Below are 15,603 nucleotides of genomic sequence, written 5' to 3'. Positions count from 1 at the left end.
TTGGGCCGATTCAATTGTCCTCCAAAAGGCCATCCCAAATGTTGTCTGAAACCCTAGCAATTGGGCCGCTTCAATGGTCCTGAAAAATCGCTGTCAGGAACCCTAGCGCTTTCCTCGCTCGTCATCGCCTTCGCACCCCCGCAAGCCTTCGAGCATCGTCTCCCAGTTCATTCGAATCCTTCTTTGTTCCGCAAGTGCATCGTCCGCCTTGTGATCGTTGTTCGAGCTTGAGGGATCGATCTTTGGAGGTATTGCTTTTATCATATTTTTAGTAGGTGAAATTGTTTCTGATCGGGTCCTAGTGCACAATCTGACCCATGACGTTTATGGTATAAATTCACTAACATTGCGAATGCCAAATCTTGATTTCTTACTTTACGCTTTATGGCCTCGAGCCGACTCAATGATTAGAAAAAAAAGGATTCTCTCTTAGTAGGCTTAAAAGGTTTCCTTTGAGTTCGGTTGGTTGTTGTTAGTTTTATGTCTTCGATCTACTTTTTATGTTTTTTTTAATTTGAGGTAAATTTGATGTTTCATCAAAGTATTTGCATTCTTCTAGCTAAAAAGTTGAAACTTTTTTTTTGTCATTTAGGCGTTGGTTGTTGCGCTTAAGGTGCTTGTAACAGTTGTTACATGGCTACATCTTTGGATATGTCATTGGATGATCTGATAAAAAGAAGTTCTAGTCAAAGAGGGAGAGGGAGAGGGAGAGGCCGAGGCCAGGGGCAAGTTCAAGTTCGCAGCCGCGGTGGTGGCACTTTTCATGGAAGGGGAATAGGAAGGCTTAATGGAGACCTCTTGAGAGTTAAGACTCGCCCATCACCGTACAAAATTGCCAAGGCAAGGCCAAAACTATTGATATTTTTTGCTTGTGTTCAAAAACCTGAATCATTAGAAATCCTGATGTGGAAGGGAGGTACAAGATATTTTATTATTTGAGGAGGCTCTTGCACCACATTCCTATTGTTTGTTGGCGCATAATTAATTAATGATGAAATTTAAGGAGGGCATCTTTTGCTAAATTTGGAATCTCAAATCATCAATGGTGAGGACGTACTTCATCCCCAGACTCTCACCAGTAGATTATTATTTTAATACAATACTGGTACTCCTCTGCTTCCATTCCTTATCAGTACGCACTATATGCTATTACGGTGGGTTTCTATATCTTCATTTCATTGTGTGTTCTCTTTGCTTTTCATTTAGCATACACTATAATTTGAATAAACAATATATTTTTTCACGGAACTCTATGATAGATACATAGGACGTTAGGAATTATATAAAAACTTCTATATTCTTATATGATCTCAATAAGCACGTCACTTCATTAGCAAATTTTATGACTTATGCACTAACATGTCCATCCTTTATCTGGATGCTCGGCTCCATTCATCAGTCTTTCAGTAGAACAAAGGACATGACATGGAGACGTGACCTCTTTGATGATAGCATAGTAGCTGCTGGCACTTCAGGAGTGCAAACAGGCACAAAACTTTACATTTCAAATCTAGATTATGGGGTATCCAATGCAGATATAAGGGTGAGCTAATTTTGTCTTATTTTTCTTGTTGGATAATCAGATATTCTTTGAGTAATTCTTATTTATTCTTCGATTAACCATTTTCAACTTTCATCCAGGAGTTATTTTCCGAAGTTGGTCATCTAATGCGCTGTTCTGTTCATTATGATGGGAATGGTCGACCGAGTGTGGGTTGCCTGCCCTTCCTATTCTTTATACACTAGAAAATTCTTTCTAACCATTCCACTGGCCATTTTTGCTTGCAACTTGTGATTTCTCATGAGAAAACCAAACATGAATTTCATCAATGAACATTATGAGTCACCTTATCTAGTCTTCATGCTTTTTTTTCACTATATGTCCAGAATATATTTGCCTCATGATTGTTCATTTTTTCTTTGTGTATTCCAAACATTGTATTTCCATATGTCCAATTTACAACTTCCGTAACAGACTTTTAGATTGCAAAAATGCTTTTTCTTACATAAACATGGGTTTTTCCCTGGACCTTGCTCTCAGATGAACATTTTGTATTGTGTTATATTAAGAACCTGATATGCAAGCTGACATAATGGAGTTAAAATTAGCTAATGAGACAGCTTGGTGTAAGGCAAGTGCAGGCTTGAGTGTGGTTGCAAAGCTGACCACCTCCTTTTCAACATAGCTTGTTGGAGCTGTTCCTGGTTTATTTGAGCTGTTAATGTTGGCTTTGTTAAATTTGGTAATTGATGATCATATGAAGAGGATTATACTGTCCACCTTGACATGCATTTTCGGAGTGATGAAAGTATACCCGCATAATTCACTATATATCTTGTACATATTATGTTTTCTTCCTTCATTTAACCTTTAAAGGTTTGATTGGATTAATAAGGTTGCTCTGTGAGTTGAGCCTTATTCAGACATCAAATGCTTGAGAACAGTTTTTAGGACATCTTTTTCTCAACGAACGAGTGAGAAAGCTAATTGTTGAATTCTGAAGCAGCATACTTACTCCATTTGAATTAGTTAATTGCTGAGTTTTTACGACATCTTACTACAAAATTGTGCAATATTGGATACATGTAAATTTGTTGCCTTTTTATCATCAACTATTGCTGACACTTGTTTGAACTTAGAATAATTCCTTAAGAGGGTCTCTACTCTTATAGTAAGTGCAAATTGTTTTTTGTGCTATCTTCTCAATTTTCTCATCATTTATTTAGATATTCAAATTTATTGGCAGGGTTCGGCTGAGGTTGCATACACAAGGAGAAGTGATGCAATAGCTGCTCTAAAACGTTACAACAATGTGCAGCTCGACGGAAAGCCTATGAAAATAGAAGTTATTGGTGCTCTAGGCTTGCCTATGACTCCTCATGTGAATGCTTCTGGTGTTCCCTATGGTAGGGGGAGGATGGTTTTGGGAACGTAAGTGATATTTTCTGTCATCTTATTTTCTAATGCCTATATTTTAAACTATTTTTTCATTAAATTTCCAGGAAGTAGGTTTTCTCAGGAGAAACCTTTTATGCCAAATACAGTTGTTTTTGCTAGATCCATTTTTGCAAAAACTTTCTTGTTTGCCTAAAATGTGTAAAAAAGAATATAACGCAAAGATGAAATCTGAATCCTGAAATCTTTAATTGTTCTCTAACTTTCATATTATTGCTATTTTATCTGTTCCTTGCCTATCTCTATGAATTTTGTTGGGTTTCTTGTCAAATCTTTTGACTAGCTAGCTCCTAATTTTCAGCATAGTTATATTATCATTCTCTTTTAATAGTCACATATTTGTCTGTAGCCATTTTTGAATTACTCTTTGACTGGAAGCTAAAGCTGGCAAATTTCTCTTGTCAGGCCACAAGTAGCTCGAGGTGGTTTGAGTTCTTTTTATCGTGCTTCTGGGTAAGTGCATCCTAGCATATTTATATCTTCTAGAAATCTTTGTTGAAAATATATTAACATTAAGGATGTTATTGACTTTTACCTTATTTTTTTTCTTAGAACTATCTTCTTATCTGTTAATATCGTATTCTCATTTGTGTCCATCTTGCCTTACTATATCGATTTATTGGTTGGTTTGACAATTTGAAAATAACCTAAAATGTAAAACAGCAAGTTTAGAGGATTGTGATCTCAGAACGACACGTGAGTAGGACTTTGTTTGATAATCCAAAATGACACATGGGTCAAACATTATCTGATGTGGCTAATCACTGACCATCAAATTTTATTCTCTTCACACAACTGAAAAATTGAATAAAATTGCATCTGCCCTTCTTGACCACCTTCTTCTTTGACCATCCTCAAAGGATCTTCATTTCATTATCACCTCTCAAATGGATTATAGAAGTCATAAATCATAGGAATCGACTAGGATTCTATCTATAAAGAAAATCAAGGACAACAATTAAAACTGTAGAGTTCAATGAGAGGGACTCTAGGATCCTCCTACCTCAGTCACCTGTTTCCTTGAATTTATCCTTTGTTGTTGCATGGCTAGGACTCTTGAGCAGCATGTCTTGGTAGCTGGAGAAGGAAGAAGATTAGATCCTCATTTCCAATATGGTGCATCTACCCTCTGTTTTTGCCTCTCAATGAAAACTCTTCGAATAAGCTCTCGAAAGTCCTAAACACAAAATGATTCAAAATGAATGAAACGTCAGTTTGGCTCCTCTCCAAGGATGAACTTGAACGAGGAAAACCGAACTCCCATTTATTTTCCAAGTCTACTTATTATGGATAAGCGAGTGAACTCCTCACATTAACTCTAGAAATAAGCTTCTACAGAGGCTAGTGTTATTGTATCATCTAGCTAAGGTTGTCATGTCACGGATATGGTCTATCTTCCTAACTTGTTTCACCTCGAGCAGGATAAATCGGAGTGGTGGTGGCTTTCAACGTGGTCGAGGTCGTGGAAGTTTCAGGGGCAGTGGTCGTGGTACTAGGGCTACACGTGGCCGTGGTCGTGGTCGTGGTCGTGGGGGGCAAAACTTTCAGAAGTCTGCTGATGAATTAGACAAGGAGCTGGAAAGTTACCGCGCCGAGCCAATGAATACATCATAATACGAACATACTCGAAGTACGACAGCATGTTCTTGTAGACCTAGTATTTTGCTCAGCAAAGGATCCGAACGACAAAACTGTTTACATTTTGCACAAATGGGTTACAACATTTGGAGACTCCAGGAGTTTCATGATATCTACCTCAACTTGGATGATCTCTTTGCAGGAGATGAACTGACAACAAGACATAGTCTTTGCCTGTAAATTTTTATATATATATATATATATATATATATATTTGATTTGTGTGAGATTTTGTACATACTTTCACGTGGTTTTTCAATTAAATCATGTATTCCAATTATCAATCTTGATCCAACCATCAGATGAATCATTTTCACTCATGGTTTCTGAGTTTGATGATTGTTTGAAAGAAAATTGATTTTGATGAGTCTTCGTTGAAAATGAATTTTATAATTGGAAATAATTTATATAATATGTACATAATTAATATAATATGTATGTTTACGTAGTCTCAAATGTGAATATATTCCGTATCGACGTTGAATTAATGTCCCCAATAAATAATTTCTGCAACTTTTCATCTCAGAAAATTATATTCACACAGAGGAACATCATAATTAGTTTATGCGCACGACAATTTAGCAATATCTGCGTTGGTCAAATTAATGGATTATTTATTGACTAACTAATTAATTTGATCAACTGTCGTCATTTTAATTTTTAAGCAAAGAGTAGACAATAATCTAGTATTTCCCACAAGTACACATATCAGTTAAATTGAAAATCCTAATATTTTGGTTTATATGATTCGGTATCTATTTTAAAATTTTGAAATTAATTAAACTAAATCGGTATAATTGATTATTATATCGTAAGCAGATGATTGCTATTTGATTCAATCGGTTCAATTTTTACCTGAATCTATATATATAGATTTGATATGCATCCGTACTTAGTATATTTTTTTTTAATTTTTTTTAAGTTTAGAGGATAATATTTAAGATTTATAATTGGTATTTAGACTAAATAAAATAAAAAATAAAGAAATAAAAAAAATTATATTAGATGCTCATGGAAAAAGGAAGTAAAAAATTAAAAAAAAAAACCAATACAAGATGATCACGAGGTGTTCACAGATGATTATGCTCTATACTAATTTTTTGAAAAAATATTTTTGAGATTTAAGATTCACAATTTAGAGTATAATATTTAAATAAAAAATGAAAATAAAAAAAAACATTAGATTCACATATGGGTAAACAACATAGGCAAATGATATGTTACACATCTCACGAACACTTAATATAAAATATTTTTTTAAAATTTAAAATTTAGATTTTATGGTTTATGGTTTAGTATTTAGATGAAAAAAATGAATATTTTTTTTAAAAAATATTTTATATTAGGTGTTCACGTAGTATAAAGTGTGTAATGCATGGATATATTTTAATTTTGAAAAGTTAATTTGATTGTGAACGCGCTTTACTACTTTTCAAACAAAAATGGTGGGCAAAGAAACAACGAAGAACAAGCAGCGACGCAGATCCCCATCAGTCAACTGATCAACGCTATGCCATGGATCTTCATCTTCCCCTCTATAAATCGATCCATCCTCTTCTCCGATTCCAATCTCCCAATCCCTCCACAACTCCACTTCGTCGCTGGATTCTGCAATCGGATGATAGCAAGCCACGGCAAAGGAGCTGCTTCTCTCCCCCTCTCACCTCACTTCCCCCTTTTTGTATCTCGATCCGCTGCTTCATCGCCTCGCTCCAGTTCACTGAGCTGGGAGCGCCGAAAGATGGTTGCTTTGGTCTCTCGCCACGGGAGGAGCCTACAGCGCTACCGGGCCGGTCGCCGGCTCGTCGTCGGGTGAGTTTTCCATCTTTCCGTTCGATGGGGTTGATTTGAAGAACTCGAGTTCAAAAAAATGCAATCTTGCTGGTTCTGGGGAAAAAAATGCTTCTTTTAGTTTGATTTTCTCGTACATTTGCTCGAGCAGATGCATTCCTTACAAGTTCAAGATCGACCAAGCCCTTGAGGTGCTCGTCATAAGTTCTCAGAAAGGACCCGAACTCATGTTCCCAAAGGTAACTTTTTTTTTTTCTATATCAATCAAACTGATTCATCGATCTCTTTCGTTTGTGATTGCTTGTTTTTGATCTTCAAACCGATATCGACAGGGCGGTTGGGAGCTCGATGAAACTCTACCAGCAGCAGCTGCCAGGGAAGCATTTGAGGAAGCAGGTGTGAGAGGAAGCTTCGAGGTGAGGAGCCTCTTGATCTTAGCTGTGTTTGTCTCGGCTAGCATCACAATCACCATCGAGAGATTGTGCTTTCTTTACACCTTCCACTCTAATCGATAATTAACCGAACGAACAGGGTGAGCTCGGCAAGTGGCTGGGCGAGGACCGAGACAAGATCCACTACATGTTCGCCATGAGAGTGACAGAGGTGCTGCAGCAATGGCCTGAAATGGGCAGGAGAGATCGCAAATGGGTGAGTTTAAAGCCTTCGAGAAAACAGAGGCAAAATTAACCTTCAGTTATCTGAATGCGAAGTTGATTCGATGTGGCTGGCAGGTGACGGTGGCTGAAGCAAGGCAAGTTTGCAAGCATCCATGGATGAGAGAAGCATTGGAGAGATTGGAAGAGCTCGTCTCGAGTTGAAGTAGGCAAGAGGAGGAGGTTTGACAGCGCTGACAGTCAATTCTTTACTGTAAATAGTAGCTGTCGCCTGTCGAACACACTGGAGTTGGAGCTGCAAGATAGACATTAATATTAATTTTGAACGGGAGAGGGAAATTACATTTCTTCTTCGGATTGAATTGGAGGAAAATTGAGGTTCGAGGCATGAAGAACATGTTCGAGTTGAGCATCGAGGAGATTCTTTTGTTTTTTTAAAAAATTTATTAATAATAAGGGCTTCTAGGTTGATTAGATATTATTGTCCTTTGCGAGTTTCCATATAAATTTTCATTTTTATATTTTTTTTCAAGGTTCTTTTATTAAAAAAATCATCACCTAAATCTCAATAGGTCACATTGACTCAATTCCCTTGATCGGTCCGGTCCCACAGAAATTTTCTATATTTAAAAAAAAATTCCTACAAATATATCATAGCTAGAGATCAAATAGTTATGACAACCTAGCCTACCACGACACCAAAGCCCCGGAGACATCACCAAGCTATTATGGTTATGCTTTAAATGAGTTCCGCACCACGTGGCTCCTGTTTCTCTGCTCCCCCACATCAACAATACAACAAATTATTCTTGTAAATTCCTTGGAAGGATTTTTTTTTACTCCTAAATTTACAATAAAAAAATTAAAGATAAAAATTAAATTCTCAAAGAAAATAAAAAATAATAAAATAGAATAATTCAGAAGGGGCAAAATAAAGATTCCAGCCGTGTCGTGTCGACTTCAGTCGGTCTCCTTGCAGTTCGATCAAAAGTTGGGGAGTAGGCCACGATCGGTCGCCATGGATCTGCGGCTTCGCCCGCTGCAGCAGCCCTTCATCGAGGCCGTCCGATCGGGGGACGTCGACGCCGTCCGACGCGTTCTGGAGGGCGTCGAGGACGCGGCCGCGGCCGCCTCCCTGGCGACTGCGCAGACGGAGGCCGGTGAGACCGCGCTGTACATCGCGGCGGAGAGCAACTCGGTGGAGCTATTCCGGTATCTCCTCCGCTTCTATGACTTCGACGCCGCGGTCATCCGTTCCCGCGTCGACCTCGACGCTTTTCATGTCGCCGCCAAGCACGGGCACACCGGTGAGCGTCCCTTTCCGCTGTGATTCTCGTCTCGATCTTAATCTATTTCTGATCCGTTGCTGGTGCTCGTAACGTGTGCAGTATGATGCTTTACCGATAAAGAAAGGGTAGAAGTTTTTAACTTATACATGTCTAAAATTCACTGTTTTCTTTGAAAAGTCGGTCCTAAGCCTTCTGCGCCACTCTTTTATGCTACTCAAAATTTAGAAACGGTAGCGAGAAGAGGAAAGTGGAATCTGTGTTGAAATTTCTTCAATTTGGATATTAGTTTGAGTTCCCAGTCAATGATTGACCTACCCTTTGATTACCAGTATAAGGTTATTTTTCCTATGCATGTCTTTTTTGAAGGAAATCTCCTTACGCATGGAAAGGGAAGAGACAAAGGGAAGTGTCCAAAGAGTCTTACTAGGAAAGACAAATGGGAAAACCAGCAACCACCAACCTACAGTCATAGGAAATTGTGACTTCAACCTTTTAAACACTCACTAGTAGATGATTCTAATACCAGGATAGTCCTTTATGAATTTTGGAGAATTCATTGATTCTTGTTATGCCATATGATGGAGATAAACTTTGTTATAGCTTTGTGTTCATATCTTGACATTCACCAAGCAACAGTTAAAGTCAAATTGGTCCAGAATGGAGTTCTATCCTTGTTGGAGAATTGCGGCCAATAACTTTATCCTTTTTGAAACTAAAGGATACAGATAGTGAAATTGTCACTTAGTTTGGAGTTCTTCTCAATAAAAAGGTTCCTTTCCTTTGTTGACTGTAACAAAATCCAATAAAAAATTAACACAATAAGGAGGTTCTACAGTCCCATAATTTCCCTTCAGGTTCTTCTATCTTGTTGAATCAAGTATAAGGGTTTGGTATTGTAAGCACACTAGAAGATCACTCCCAACTGCTGTCATCGAGTTCCTCTCCAAAATACTGAGAAATTTTCTATCCATCCCTCTTGTAAAGCAATATTCTAGTAAGAGGTCTCAGAGTTAACATTGAATTTAGGGATATTTAATTTGTCAGTTTTATTTGGCATGACTGTTTGCAATGAGTTGCTTCATTTCCTTTTTAGCATGCACTTGGGATACTATTTGGTATCTGAGGTTCTCTAATTTCTCCTACAGTGATTGTTAAAGAACTGCTGAGCAACTGGCCTGATGTCTGCAGACAATGCAACTCATCAAATACTACTGCTCTTTATTCAGCTGCGGTTATGGATCATTTGGAGGTGGTGAATTCCATACTAGATGTGGATGATACCACAGTAAGAATCGTGAGGAAGAATGGGAAAACTGCACTGCACACTGCTGCTAGAGTTGGTTATTATCAAATTGTGAAAGCACTTCTTTTGAGAGATCCAGCAGTAGTTTCTATAAAGGATAAAAAAGGACAGACTGCATTACATATGGCTGTAAAAGGTCGCAGTCTAGATGTTGTGGAGGAGTTACTGCAAGCTGATATTTCTACTCTGAACATGTGTGACAAGAAGGGGAACACAGCTATGCATATAGCCACCAGGAAATGGCGTCCACAGGTATTAATAACAGTAGCTGTTTTTGCAGGTTCACTCTCTGCATAGTTTTTATTACTTTTTTCCTATTCTGTACATCGTTAGAAAGTTTTCCTCCCTTAAGAAGAAATGTAGGGTTTCTTGTTGTTAGTGCCATAACCTCACCATTCTTTATATTAGTTGCACGATGACATACCAGAGTTACTGCATTAAACTGAGAAGCATTGGGGTGAATGGTAGAGTTGGAACAAACAGTGTTAAAACTCGAAAGTAATTAAGTGTGGCAACGTACATAAACATGTTAGACTAGTTTGACATGTACAAAGACTACAAGTTTATTGATGAGGACAAAACTACTGTAAGGAGGTCCTAGTTGACCATAATTTTATAACTTTGGAACTTGCTGATTGGAAAATTCAGTCAATATTCTCTTGTGCTAGCATATTCTTGTTGTCACAAGAGTTTATTCCAAATGTTGAAATTGAGATTGATGCATAATACTGTTTTCTTAAGCTTTAGGTTGATTTTCATATTCTGTTCTCTGCAGATGGTACGGCTTCTTTTGTGCTATGAGACTATTGAGGTGAATAAGATCAATAATCAGAATGAAACTGCAATGGACTTGGCTGAAAAGATGCCGTATGGTGATTCACAGATGGATATTATGGAAAGTCTTTCAGAAGCTGGTGCCAAACATGCAAGGAATATCGGCAAGAATGACGAGGAGCTGCGGAGAACTGTCAGCGATATAAAGCATGATGTCCACACCCAGTCCATCCAGAATGATAAAACAAACAAGCATGTGACAGGCATAGCAAAAGAGCTTAGAAAATTACATGACGAAGCTGTTCAGAATACCATCAACTCAGTGACAATGGTAGCAGTTCTAATCGGATCCATTGCATTTATGGCCATATTCAATTTGCCTGGTCAATATTTCCAAGATGGAGATGAAGTAGGCAAGGCCAATATAGCTGACAAAATGGGCTTTCGTGTGTTCTGCCTCTTAAATGCCACCGCACTATTCATTTCACTTGCTGTCGTCGTGGTTCAGATCACTTTGGTCGCATGGGAAACAGGTGCTCAGAAGCAGGTTGTTTCCATCGTAAACAAGCTCATGTGGACTGCCTGCCTCAGTACCTGTGCAGCTTTCCTCTCGCTATCTTACGTGGTCGTGGGGAGGCAATCATCCTGGATGGCAACAACAATAACTGCAATTGGAGGTCCTATCATGGCAGGCACGCTGTTGACGATGAGTTATTTTGTTCTTCGACAGCGTTTTCGATTTGGCGAAGACTCTCAAAGGCGTATCAGAAGGGCCAGCGGCAGCAAGTCCTTCTCCTGGTCCCTTCACTCTGGTTTCTCAGATCCAGATGCCTTCTCCGATCATGAGAAGAAGATATATGCCCTTTAGCTCTGACATCAGAATGTATGAGAATAGCAATCACTAAACCCTCCTTGTACATGCCCATTGAGCTTGCCACCCGCGTGATGACTCAGCCATCAAGATCTGTGCTTTCGCCTTTCTCGTTTAGTTGAGCTATGGAGTACAAACAAGGAACTATGAACTATGCAAGGTCTCTTACCAGGTAACCCTTGCCATCAATTAGGAAATAATGAGCTTCCATTTTACAGCTTAATACTGCATGAAAATTAAGGTTGCTATGGTGTCATCAAATAAATTTGTAATATTATTGAACAGACACAGCATGCTCTACTAAATTCCATGGTTCCTTGCCACCCTTATTGTATAAAATACAAATACCATCCATCATGTACATATATTCAGTATTTTATTATCATCATCGACATCTTAAGTTGTGGTTGTTCTAACTGTTCAGGCTGGCTGCATAAATTATATTTTACTGAACCATCTTGACCTACCTTCATTTAAGTTGGATATGGAAAGTCGGTATTGTCTTTGTCCCATTTTCAGCTATTAGTAATGACATTACCTAATCTAATATATTGTTGACTACATAAGTTTGCAACCAAGAAGACTTTCGACACTGAAACACAAGCCACTAAGGACTTGGAGTCAACCCTTGCAAAAACTGACCAGGATGGACTTAAAAGAAAAGTCAACAATTGTGTACCAGTTGACTCAAGCTTCAAGTTTAGTGGCAATATGAAAGCTTTGACATGTGCAGTCACTGATCAGTTCACAATTTTCTCTTAATTGAATCTGTTCATTCTTTGTTTTATATATATAAATTGAATGGGACAAGACTAATTAAGCACTTTTAGTCAGTTTAATAGAATGAACATTCAAGTATCGACTCAACGCAAGATAAGTTAATTAGGAATACTTATAAAGGAGTGCCAATGGACTGAGCACGACATGAGTTCAGTTAGCTCGATTTTCTCCATGTGGTGCTTGGCTTTTTCAATTTAGTAGCAAAGATTCAAGTATTCATTCAACTATGATATAGGGGTGGGCAAGGGAATCATTTAGTTTATATCAAAACTCAATAACTCATTTAGATTAGATTATCATATATATCCACTTTAATATACCGACCTCTTGGATAACATAGTTGATAGCAAATAAGCTCATCATAGTGAGATGAAAAGGTGTACTCATAAACTCAATGAAAACAAAATTAATCGATCAATGTTGTCTCTATTTAGAGCTTATAAATTAGAAAGACATGTATTATCTTATGTCTAATCCATTCTAATAACCTTATTTGCTTAGATGGAATTAAAAAGAGAAGAAAAAAAAGGATTATTCCTACACTAAATAAAATAGCTAAAATGAGTAAAATTAAGCCCCTTTCTTCTCTATTACTTGCAAGGAAGAGAAAAGTATCTTGTGGTTCAGTGAGCAGGTGGTTTCATGCTACAGAGCATGTGAGTGAGACCAATACCAACTTGCATAAATTTGAGTCACCAAAAGTCCTCTCCGAGATCGCATGAGAGCCTTTGGTGACATCAATGGGGTCGTGCAAGTATTCCCTGATGTTAGCATGATTTCTTCTTCTTCGTCTTCTTCTTATGCCTAACATGACACTAACACCACCTCATTCGAACCGGGGATTTCAAATCTTACTTGTTTCCTTATCGGGTGCGAGTGAGTGTAACCACTACCAAACTTGCATGAATTGGCATGGCCACAAAGTCCTTAGTGTGACCCTCCAGAGGCCTGAGATTTCAAAGCATGGGTGTGAAAGGGGAAACCATGAAACAAATTGTGGAAGGTGGTTGAAGAAATATCACTTTCAGTGTTCCTTTTGAATTCAGATAAGAAGAATTCCCTCAAGTTTGCCCCACCACAAGTGGCCAATTAAACACCTGCCTTTTCCATTAAGCTACAGCTTGTCTCCTATTTTATTTTTATTTTTAAATTCATGTGCAGACGATAATTCCAGAACAAAGCTTCTGAAGATTCATTGTGTTGTTCTTGGCAGCTGAAGTTGAATTTTATTGGGAAGGTTTCAAGAACACAAACTGAGGCATCCTTAATCGATGCCTGAGCGACTACATAGCAGTGTAATTTCTGCAAATTTTTGGCACTAAAATGAGCTAGCACAATGAATAGCTCATCGCCGAGTTTTACAGACCTATATCGTTAGCTTAATGCTTAAAGCATCCATGCTGTTCTTGAGGCCATTCTGTAGCTCGAAAGATTGGTATCGGCTGATGAGTTAGATGTGCTCGATGCATTATGTCCCCTGTCGTTCTCAGTCGATATCTTGGTGGAAGCGTAAGGCACGGCACTGGTCAACCTGAGAAAGGGCAAGACATTAGAGCACTCGATGTTCAAGAATTATCGAAGCCATTGTTACTGAAAGCTGAACTTGCACTTCAGAAACCCACCTCTCTTTGCGCTTCTCCAAGAACCGTGCCAACGACGCCTTTCGAGCTTGAGGTATGGCTGCGATATCGATATAACAGATCGTTAGTTAGTCGAAAGAGTTTTTCAGTCATGTTTCGACGGAAAATTAACCACCTCTTGGAATGGTCTGTTGTTGGTTCACTGAAATTGGAGGTGCAAAAAGTTTAAGCCCTGTTGTTGCGTTGTTGATCTTAGAACATCTGTTTGATGCAGTTGAAGGAGGCGACACTACTCGAGCGGACGATTGGTTGGTACTGACAGAATTCGATATCGGTCGGGATGCTTCAGATCGGATTTTCTTGCCATTTGAAGCCGCATTTGGCGATTGATTCGCCAAGGATGACATTACTGCTTGAGCCTGAAAGGAAAGGTAGTTCTGAGAAACATTCCTCTTGTTCATCTAATCTGAAAGAATAACAATACCTTATCGAATGGGACATCATCGAAGACATTCACACAGCCGCCATAGAAGATTGTCAACTGCGCAGCCGCCTTGTGGTTTTGCTTGGCCATGCTCCTGAACGACCATTCCACCATGGTTTTAACAGTTACTGAGATCTGAAATATCTGAAGCAAGATACTTTTACCTATGATCAAAGGATCCAACTTCAACTCCTCCTAGGAAGGGCTGCTTCCTTGTGGACATGAGTGCTGAATTAGGAGCAGAGTAGTGAGCGTTCTGAACCTTGAAGTAAGGGTTTCCGGTGAGGGGAATGGTGAAGTGGCGGCTCGAAGGGCAAAAAGTGCCATGAATTGAGTGCCCGCCAGGAAAATTCTAAAGAGAAAACAAAAGAAAAGATTGCAGATTCGTTCGGTGAAAGAAAAACAGTGGTATGGTCCGTGATGGAGGAGTTGCAGACCTGAGATGCAAAAGCATGGTGAGCTCCATGATGGGGGTCGAAGACGGCAGCTTTTGGCAGATGTTGAGGTCTCAAAGCGTGGCTTCTTGGCCTCTCCTCTTGCGAAGCCTTGTACAGCATGAACTGCTGCATGGCGGACGCCTTGTTTGAGAAAGGCCACTGCAGCGGTGAACCTGCTAAAACAGCTGCAATTCGGAGAGGGACAAGGAAGGAAGGATTGAATAAGAGGAAGAAAATTGAAAGAAAAGTCAAAAAAATTGAATTTAAAAAAAAATCGAAACTTCCTCAGAATAGGGAAGAACACCTGCATCTCCCTTCGCTGCGTCAGGGTGGAAATTTCTGGCGTGAGTTCCCAAGAAATCCCTCTCCATTCCTCTTCCCTCCGCCCGGTTTTGTGAGAGGAGACGTCGAATCCTTCTAAAACTCTTTTTTTCTTGTTGGTTCTTTCTTGCTTGCTGTGTGTTTATCGTCCTTCTGAAACTCGCCGGGTTCGATCGAGCTCTGTTTCTCTGGCGAGAACGACGAAGATATAGCGGAGGAGGAGACCGGCGGGGCGGCGAGGGCCACCGGTAGCGCCGGTCACGGGGCACGTGGGCGAATTCTTCGCGCGCGGGGACCACACCCGGTCGCCAATGACGGAGGCCCGCACGGTCCAGCACGTGCTCATGGCAGGCCTCACGCGTCGCGGCATCATTGGCCAGCGGATTCGTCGTACGGACGAACACATTTTTTTTCCTTTTTCTTCTTCTACTTGTTTTGATTTTGATACTGTAAAATCTGTACTTTAATTAGAATTACGTTGCATAACGTTTTTTTCAAAAGAAAAAAAAATTTATTCCGTCCAAGTAAACAATTTTAATAATATATATAAATAGGATAATTTTTGGGGCAAGTAAACACAGAAATAAATAGCGTGGGGGAAACAAGTGGCTGTGGGCTGCCGACAAAGATCAATTATCCATGGTGGGAGGGCCAAGACGTTTTTGGCGGACAACATTTAAACCACGTGAACATGCCAAAAATGGCATGTCTGTCTTTTTCTTCTCCAAAAGTGTAATCCTCTCTACCATTTATGAAAAAAAAAAT

The 15,603-nt window shown here is 39.2% G+C and overlaps 4 protein-coding genes across 4 annotated transcripts; 3 read left to right on the top strand and 1 right to left on the bottom strand.

The window, feature by feature from the left end:
* Positions 1–70: 70 nt before the first annotated feature.
* LOC141820881 (THO complex subunit 4C-like) lies at positions 71–4,874 on the top strand. The gene is made up of 7 exons (XM_074708242.1): positions 71–248; positions 593–840; positions 1,400–1,543; positions 1,642–1,710; positions 2,748–2,932; positions 3,362–3,409; positions 4,378–4,874. Exons 2-7 carry the CDS (start codon positions 634–636, stop codon positions 4,568–4,570), a joined length of 846 nt encoding a protein of 281 aa, XP_074564343.1. The 5' UTR covers positions 71–248; positions 593–633; the 3' UTR covers positions 4,571–4,874.
* Positions 4,875–6,182: 1,308 nt separating this feature from the next.
* On the top strand, positions 6,183–7,477 carry LOC141820940 (nudix hydrolase 17, mitochondrial-like). The gene is made up of 5 exons (XM_074708306.1): positions 6,183–6,406; positions 6,537–6,624; positions 6,718–6,801; positions 6,917–7,033; positions 7,117–7,477. Exons 1-5 carry the CDS (start codon positions 6,213–6,215, stop codon positions 7,201–7,203), a joined length of 570 nt encoding a protein of 189 aa, XP_074564407.1. The 5' UTR covers positions 6,183–6,212; the 3' UTR covers positions 7,204–7,477.
* A 499-nt stretch (positions 7,478–7,976) lies between these two features.
* Positions 7,977–11,520, top strand: LOC141820778 (ankyrin repeat-containing protein At2g01680-like). Its single transcript, XM_074708129.1, has 3 exons — positions 7,977–8,306; positions 9,434–9,843; positions 10,367–11,520. Exons 1-3 carry the CDS (start codon positions 8,018–8,020, stop codon positions 11,231–11,233), a joined length of 1,566 nt encoding a protein of 521 aa, XP_074564230.1. The 5' UTR covers positions 7,977–8,017; the 3' UTR covers positions 11,234–11,520.
* Positions 11,521–13,197: 1,677 nt separating this feature from the next.
* On the bottom strand, positions 13,198–15,006 carry LOC141820918 (protein TIFY 7-like). The gene is made up of 7 exons (XM_074708283.1): positions 14,822–15,006; positions 14,518–14,702; positions 14,245–14,432; positions 14,081–14,174; positions 13,772–14,015; positions 13,639–13,696; positions 13,198–13,547 (listed from the first exon to the last, which is right to left on the bottom strand). The coding sequence occupies exons 1-7, from the start codon at positions 14,886–14,888 to the stop codon at positions 13,403–13,405; spliced, it is 981 nt and encodes a 326-aa protein (XP_074564384.1). The 5' UTR covers positions 14,889–15,006; the 3' UTR covers positions 13,198–13,402.
* Positions 15,007–15,603: the final 597 nt, after the last annotated feature.

The sequence above is a fragment of the Curcuma longa genome, unplaced genomic scaffold (assembly GCF_044706935.1).
Source record: "Curcuma longa cultivar G26 ecotype Majalengka, Jawa Barat unplaced genomic scaffold, ITB_CL_G26_1.1 utg8573_np1212_1322966_RagTag, whole genome shotgun sequence".
Taxonomy (NCBI): Eukaryota; Viridiplantae; Streptophyta; class Magnoliopsida; order Zingiberales; family Zingiberaceae; genus Curcuma; species Curcuma longa.
The sequence above is the reverse complement of the archived record's forward strand: the minus strand, read 5'-3'. Positions and strand labels throughout refer to the sequence as shown.

What these genes read in the sequence shown, in the direction of transcription:
- LOC141820778 (XM_074708129.1), top strand. Translation starts at nt 8,018, where the DNA reads ATGGATCTGCGGCTTCGCCCGCTGCAGCAGCCCTTCATCGAGGCCGTC. An exon ending in CGCCAAGCACGGGCACACCG is followed by an intron (nt 8,307 to 9,433) that starts GTGAGCGTCCCT and finishes TTTCTCCTACAG; the next exon opens with TGATTGTTAAAGAACTGCTG. An exon ending in CCAGGAAATGGCGTCCACAG is followed by an intron (nt 9,844 to 10,366) that starts GTATTAATAACA and finishes TGTTCTCTGCAG; the next exon opens with ATGGTACGGCTTCTTTTGTG.
- LOC141820940 (XM_074708306.1), top strand. Translation starts at nt 6,213, where the DNA reads ATGATAGCAAGCCACGGCAAAGGAGCTGCTTCTCTCCCCCTCTCACCT. An exon ending in GTGTGAGAGGAAGCTTCGAG is followed by an intron (nt 6,802 to 6,916) that starts GTGAGGAGCCTC and finishes CCGAACGAACAG; the next exon opens with GGTGAGCTCGGCAAGTGGCT. An exon ending in GCAGGAGAGATCGCAAATGG is followed by an intron (nt 7,034 to 7,116) that starts GTGAGTTTAAAG and finishes TGTGGCTGGCAG; the next exon opens with GTGACGGTGGCTGAAGCAAG.
- LOC141820918 (XM_074708283.1), bottom strand. Translation starts at nt 14,888, where the DNA reads ATGGAGAGGGATTTCTTGGGAACTCACGCCAGAAATTTCCACCCTGAC. An exon ending in ATGATGTCCCATTCGATAAG is followed by an intron (nt 14,016 to 14,080) that starts GTATTGTTATTC and finishes CTTTCCTTTCAG; the next exon opens with GCTCAAGCAGTAATGTCATC. An exon ending in TTGGAGAAGCGCAAAGAGAG is followed by an intron (nt 13,548 to 13,638) that starts GTGGGTTTCTGA and finishes GCCCTTTCTCAG; the next exon opens with GTTGACCAGTGCCGTGCCTT.
- LOC141820881 (XM_074708242.1), top strand. Translation starts at nt 634, where the DNA reads ATGGCTACATCTTTGGATATGTCATTGGATGATCTGATAAAAAGAAGT. An exon ending in TATCCAATGCAGATATAAGG is followed by an intron (nt 1,544 to 1,641) that starts GTGAGCTAATTT and finishes ACTTTCATCCAG; the next exon opens with GAGTTATTTTCCGAAGTTGG. An exon ending in TCTTTTTATCGTGCTTCTGG is followed by an intron (nt 3,410 to 4,377) that starts GTAAGTGCATCC and finishes CACCTCGAGCAG; the next exon opens with GATAAATCGGAGTGGTGGTG.